Source organism: Nicotiana tomentosiformis, chromosome 3, assembly GCF_000390325.3.
Source record: "Nicotiana tomentosiformis chromosome 3, ASM39032v3, whole genome shotgun sequence".
In the NCBI taxonomy this organism is placed as follows: domain Eukaryota; kingdom Viridiplantae; phylum Streptophyta; class Magnoliopsida; order Solanales; family Solanaceae; genus Nicotiana; species Nicotiana tomentosiformis.
Window position 1 is genome coordinate 114,145,300 of NC_090814.1, and position 7,363 is coordinate 114,152,662.

Genomic DNA, 7,363 nt, shown 5'->3' on the forward strand with positions numbered 1-7,363 from the left:
CTAGAACCACGGGACTCGGGAAATGCCTTACACCTTCTCCCCGGTCAACATAATTCCTTACCCGAACTTTGTTTTTGCAGACTAATAATAAAAGAGTCAAACCTTCCTTTGAACAGGGATTCAAATAAAAGGTGACTTGGAACACCCAAAAATCAATTCCAAGTGGCGACTCTGTAAATAAAATAATCTCTACTCAAGTTTGTCAATTTAATTGGAAAAACTCTTTTACCCACAATCAATAACACATATCTTTTGGGGGAGTAGAAAAGGGGTGTGACACAGTGTGCGTGGTTTCTGTGGGAACTTATAGAGAACCTGATTCTCTATATAGTTTGGTGGACCCTTAAATTCTATCAATATGTATATCATTTCTATATATTACATACAAATTATTTTTATAAATTTTATACGCTATTACGGCTATCGGATGTAAATAGTTTCAGGGCTAAAATTAATCTCTTTTCTTATCAGTTTGAATGAGATTGCTCGCATATTAAAAGTTTATAAACATTCTCTTTTGAATTAAAAAGGAAACACCCGTTAAATTGCTCTTTTATGAAGTTGCATAAAGCTAGAGCCCATTAGGATAAGAAGCATGTTTTATGCCTCTACCACACCATGTATTTTCTGTTTGTTGAAAGACAATACTGGTCTTTTGCCTCTGAGTAGCTATCAGCTACTAAGACCATTTTATCAGGACAAGACACTGAATTGCATTTTCCAGTACTAGCAATGTACATTCCCATAAACAGCTCTATTGATTCAATCTATTTCATCCTCTTGAATTATAGTTACAGTTAGACCAATAAAACCAACAACGTGATTTACAAGTCATAGCTCTGAATGTTTACATCCGCGCAAAATAGGGATTAATTCTGACTCGCTTGGTCTTGGTTCAATGCCCTGGAGAGGACTAATGTAATTCCATGAATAATGGCAGCCAAAATCTCAAGCTATTTTCAGAAGTCTACTGCTTTCACTCGTCGAAAAATCACTTGATTGAGAGCTAGATAGGCTAGCAAACTCAGAAGAATGAATAGACATTCCATCCGTAGAATACCATTCTGAGCACAAACTATCTTTAGTCACGGAAGACATACTTGTTGTATCTGGAGGGGCTAGTAAACTTGAGTTCTGGAATGGCGGTTGCATAGGCACAGGAACTTCAGTTTCTTTGTTTCTTAGAATCTTTACCACTTGAGACATAGATGGTCGCGAAAATCTTCTGGTTTGCGTACACAATAACCCTAGTTGAAGCACGCGTGACGCCTCCTGTTCTTGAAAATCACTCATCAGCCTGCTGTCGATGGACTCAGTAATCTTATTCAACTTGTAATTTCTCCACACCTAATACAAGAGGTAAAAACTTGTGCTCATGCAAATGACAAAACAATGGCAACAGTTAAAGGATGAAAGCATGAATTGTATGGCCAACGCGTTCTAAACGCTTAAGCTGTCAGAGAGAGCAGACTTTTAATTATTTAATTATATTATGTCTCCAACACTCGATGAAATGACGATGGATTCGAGACTTACAGTTTGTAGGACTGATCTGGAATCACTCACAAAGACATTGTTCTTTATACAACACGCAACCTCTATAGCCACCACTCCGAAGGAATAAACATCTGCTTTCTCTGTTAAACATCCTTGAAGAAGATATTCAGGAGCTAGGTATCCCCTACAGCAAGATTTAATCATATTATCAGCCCTTTAGCGTATCTCAGCCGATTAAGTATTGAATGAGAAGTAAATAATGTATTCAAATCTTCTGAAGGGTTCTTTTGAAAAAACATGTACTAATATTTCTCTTGAAATGTACTCTTGGAGAGACTTGAAACTCCGTATTTTGAATACTGATAACTTACAAGGTTCCTGCAACTCCAGTGCTGACATGAGTTTTATGGGGAGCAAAACGTCGAGCAAGTCCAAAATCAGCAATTTTTGGGATGAGTTGTTCATCAACCAAAATATTACTGTTCTTAATATCTCTGTGGATTATCTTTGCTTTGCTTCCTTCATGCAGATATGCGAGCCCTTCTGCTATTCCCAATATGATTTGAAACCTCTCATTCCAGCTCACAAATTGTCGCTTATTCTTATCTTCAAGAAAAGGCAATCAAATTATTGTATCTGATCCAAAAAAAAAAAGTAAAACAAAATAAATATTCAGGCTAAACTTCAAGAATTGTTACCAAAAAGCACTTGATCAAGGTTCTTGTTAGATACAAAATCAAAAACCAGAAGACTCTCTGGTCCTTCTATGCTACAACCCAAAAGTTTCACAACATTCTTGTGTTGAATACCACTGATCAAATTGACCTCGTTAAAGAATTCCTCTGCCCATTGGCGCGTATTGTACAATAATCTTTTTACAGCAACAGTTTTTCCATCAGGAAGAATTCCTTTATATACTGAACCTGATCCTCCTTGGCCTAACTTGTTTAACGGATCAAAACCACCTGTTGCTTTTTCTAACATTTCATATTTGAAATTTAGTTTCGATGTCTCAAGAGCCCGTGGAATCTTATGAACCCTCTTGGTACCTATGTATATCACGAATAACCAGATGATCCATCAGAACATGAACAAACAGAAATTAATAGAGAATTGAAGGTTTTGAAGAGAACAGAATGTGAATTAACGAATATACCTCCTTGCTCCGTAGAATATCTTCTATAGCCTAAAAAAGCTCCTAAAATAGCAAATATTCCCAAGATAGTCAATAATACAATCGCTGCAATTATCCATATATTCTTACGCTTCGTTGGTCCTGGAAAAGAAAAATTGAACAAGAGATCATAAGTAAGCTAGAAATACCCAAATGGCGATTGAATTTGGTAAGAAAATGGACCTTAGTCCTCACTCAATCCAAAAAAGTTAGCTTATGAAGTGAGCATTGCCCAAAACTGTATAACGAGCCAACAACTCATTCCTTCAGCTAATGTCACACAACACCCCCCAGGACTGGACATTTGGACCATAGACAATATAACATGTAGCCCCAACATCAGATAAACCAAGAAAGGGATGAACCCGACTCTAATACCGTGTTAATAAAATGGCCTTTAAGCCTAACTAAACGCAAAAATCTAGTTCATGAGGTGAGGATTATCGAAACCACATAAACCGACAAACAACTCATTCCCTCGACTAATGTTTGACAATCTAACAAAAATTTTACTATAATGTGATCGACTTGCAATTTTCTTTTTTTGTTACCTTTATCAGCCAGGACTAGTGCTCCATCACCAAAGAATTTATTAGAAGAGTATCTCAAATAGCAACCAGCATTCATAGCTTTTCCTTCTGCAGCAGGCAAACATTTTCTTATCATATCTCCAGCATTATTCAGGCACTTAGTACATATTTCCACGTCCAATGAATCCCAACATTGGCCTAATGCATAAACAGCAAGCAGCCCACTTTTCACAATCGTCGCTCCAAATCCTTTATTTACTACAGACATGCTTGTGACATTCGCAATTGCACGATCCACTCTTGCTGCAAAATCCCTTTTCATATACTGATCATTTGTTATATCTGTCGGAACACCACAAACATAACTAGACGAATTCTTTTGAACGCTCTCGTCGAAAAAATCATAATTTTCATATCTGAGAAAACAACCGTCTAGATAAACAGAGCCACCAGGTGCAGGAATGCACGTGTTGAGCTTATCCTTAGCTTCGACGAAACAGAGTTTGCATTCGTCCTGAGAAAGATCGTTATGGCATTTCGCTAATCCATAAATATCAGGTGAATTAGAGCTTAAGGAATATGTTGCTGACTTATTTTCCGAAATGAAATCACTGAGAGTTCCCATGATTTCCATGTATTTTGGGAATAAATCGCTGGTAATTGACACATTTGTACGGGGTTTGCAAGAAATATTAGCAACCGAAGTTCTTGGATCACAAAGAGAAGGAGAAAACAGAAATATGAAGAAAATTAAGGAGATGAACGTGACATGTTCAAGGTATATTGGTGGAAAATGCATTAAATCTAAATAGGAATTTTCTTTTCTTCTTTTTTATTGATTTTGATCCTAAGTTACACTATTCCAGAGATAATGAAATTGTGACATATGTACAAAAGGTATTTCTGTAACAAATAAACATATTTGTACAGGGCAAGAGAAGAATTGAAAAGATTGAAGTCAATGCGTATGGAAATATCTAAGGGTCGAGTCTTCAATTTTCTCCACCTCTTCTTCTTCTTCTTCCTCCTCCTCTCTCTTTTTATTTTATGCAAATACACATAAGAATGCATAAATGTATTGTAAAATTAAAATTTGCAGAGGAGGGAAGAAAATAAGGGGGCGTGCCCCGTTTGGGGAAACTTGAAAGTAATGTCAATGATTTCGATCCGATTTTAATTTGTTCTTTTTCAAAATAGAGAGTTGAGATAATATAAATGGCTAATATCAATTTCCAAGTTCCATCACAACTTATATGTTCTTAAATCTTAATTTATGGTGGTAATAAAATCATTCAAGATGTTGGATATTTTGAATAATTTTATACTTTCTTTTAATCTAAATCATTTTGTTTCATTTCTATTTAGCTTAAACTATAATCAGGGACAAATCCAACTTTTTCGCAGTTGATGAAGCCTTACCGTCGTTTTCATCTCGGATTTTATAGACATATATATATAGTTGAACTTTTTTTTATTTGATGCTGACGTGCACCCGTTGCTATAAATAAGTAGTGAGTTGAAACCCATTTAAAATCAAGAAGACAAGAATGCACCGAGGGGCGGCAATTTGAGCCCAAATTCATTTGATCCGTCAAATTCGTCCAAGGTTTGGTTGGTCATTGACCCGATCATTTGTTGAAAACGACCCATCTTGATCCAACTCATTTCAGCCCATCTAAAGTTGGGCTAATTTTTAGGTAGAAATGGTGTGGGATAGCCACTTTTTAACATGATATTTAATTTTTATCCAGTATTTTTAATTTTGAGCAAAAATAGCCACTACTCTATTAAAATTAATACAAAAAGATGGTGTTACCCTTTCTTCATGAGTGTTGTGTAAATATTAAGGACATGGTGTCCTTAACATTTACACTGCACACATGAAGTTAAGGACATCGTGTTCTTAACATTTACACTACACATATGAAGTTAAGGACATGAAGTCATAAAGTTTAACAATGGAAGGTGCAAATATAGGACACTTTGTCCTTAATATTTACACAGCATTCATGAAGTTAAGGATACCATGTCTTTAATCTTTACACAATACTCATAAAGTTAAGGACATTATGTCCTTGATATTTATACTGCACACATGAAGTTAAGGATACCATGTCCTTAACATTTAAACTACATATATGAAGTTAAGGATATGAGGTCCTAAAGTTTAACAACAGAAGGTGCAAGTACAAGTTAAAGACATTATGTCCTTAACATTTACACTATATTTTTTTTTTAGATTTCATGGTGTTCCTATTTTTCTTATGATTGTTGTGATGATACTAATATTTACTAATATTGTCTCCCTTTGCTTTGCATCTTTCTTCTAGATTTCATGGTGTTCCTATTTATCCTATGATTGTTGTTGTGATACTAATATTGTCTCATTTTTGTCATTTTATCTTCTTTTTTTTTCTTTGAGCCGAGGGTCTTTCGAAAACAGCCTCTCTACTCCTTCGGGGTACGAGAAAGGTCTGCGTACACACTACCCTCCCCAGACCCCATTAGTGGAATTTTACTGGGTGTTGTTGTTGTTGTTGTTGTTGTTGTTGTATTTACACTATATGCATGAAGTTAAGGACGTCACGTTCTTAACATTTACACTGCACATATGAAATTAAGGACATGATATCCTAAAGTTTAACAACGGAATGTGCAAATACACGACTCTTTGTCCTTAATATTAACACAACATTCATGAAGTTAAGGACACCATGTCCTTAATATTTACACTGCACCCATGTCTAGCACATGGGTATTTTCGTCCGGACGGGTAAAAATTTAATAAGCACAGGCTAATTGTACACTTCTCCCTAATTTTTAGCCCAAATTGATCCATGAGTAACTTTCCTAAAATATCTTTAAAAATAATTCTTTTTTTTCTTTGATATGTTATATATCACTAGGGGTGTACAACGAAAACCGATAAACCGTACCAAACCGATAATCCGAGTCAAACCGAAAAAAAAACCCGATGTGATTTGGTTTGATTCGGTTTGGTATTGGAAAATAAAATTCGACCATAATTGGTTTGGTTTGGTTTTAACTAAAAAATATCAAACCGAAACCAAACCACCCCAAAAGTACATTTATATAATTTTTAAAAATATTTTATACATATAAATATTTATTGTAATGTAATTTATAAATATTTCTTAAACTTTTTCACAGTTTTATCTTTTAACGTATTATTTCAAGTTTAGACTTAACATTCTTGATGGTAAATAAATTTTATAGCCCATAAATATAGTAACTCCAACAAAGTTCAAATCAATACTAATGCTAACAAAAGAAATTCAATTCAATACTAGGAATGATGAAAGTGTTGGATAATTATTTTAGTTTTACATTGGTTTATAATGAAAATGCATGACTTATTTTATCTTTTTCTTTAGTGCTTAGTTATATAATTAATATTAGTACTTATTAGCTATACTTATTTTAGCATGACCTATATAGTATTTTTAGATTATGTTAATTTTTATTATGGCTTATTAATTATCAATAGTTGTTTTATGTAATTTTATTATTTTATCTTTATTATTGAATACTTTAGTATAATGCTATAACTTATCTCATATTATTGTGTTAGTTTCTTGGAAAACATATTATAATTGTATTTTTCTAGGACTTAAGAAATATTTCGATCACAAGTTACATATTTTATGCTATGAAGACTTTACCGGAAAAAAATCCGAAAATCCGAAAAAACCGAGATTGAAAAATCCGACACCATTGGTTTGGTTTGATAATTGAAAAATTCGAACCAACCCGAGTTTGACGGGTTGAGCTATGACTCAAATTTTAGCGGGATCTTTACATAAATAGCCGGTCATATTCATTATTTACTTTTTCTAGCCATATACATAAATTATACATTGATTACATATAATTATACACATATAGTACATACGTTATACATATATTATACCTTCGCTGGTTATTTTTAGTTTAAGTGATTGAGTGAGCGGCTATTTAGATGGATTCTTCAATTTTAGTGCATCTTAATCTAGCCCATCTTACCTGCCATTTGTTAACTCAACCCATTTTAACCCGCCCATAATCAGCCCAACTCGCCCATTTGACAACCCTAAATCCACCTTTGACTAAAATTCAGTAACATCATCATAGGACTTGGATCAGAAGCATAAAGATTATCGTA

At 34.2% G+C, this 7,363-nt stretch overlaps 1 protein-coding gene across 1 annotated transcript; it reads right to left on the reverse strand.

Annotated features, from left to right (window-relative positions):
* Window positions 1-739: 739 nt before the first annotated feature.
* LOC104110375 (cysteine-rich receptor-like protein kinase 42) lies at window positions 740-4,447 on the reverse strand. The gene is made up of 6 exons (XM_009619851.3): window positions 3,223-4,447; window positions 2,654-2,773; window positions 2,196-2,546; window positions 1,869-2,103; window positions 1,537-1,681; window positions 740-1,347 (listed from the first exon to the last, which is right to left on the reverse strand). The coding sequence occupies exons 1-6, from the start codon at window positions 3,998-4,000 to the stop codon at window positions 949-951; spliced, it is 2,028 nt and encodes a 675-aa protein (XP_009618146.1). The 5' UTR covers window positions 4,001-4,447; the 3' UTR covers window positions 740-948.
* Window positions 4,448-7,363: the final 2,916 nt, after the last annotated feature.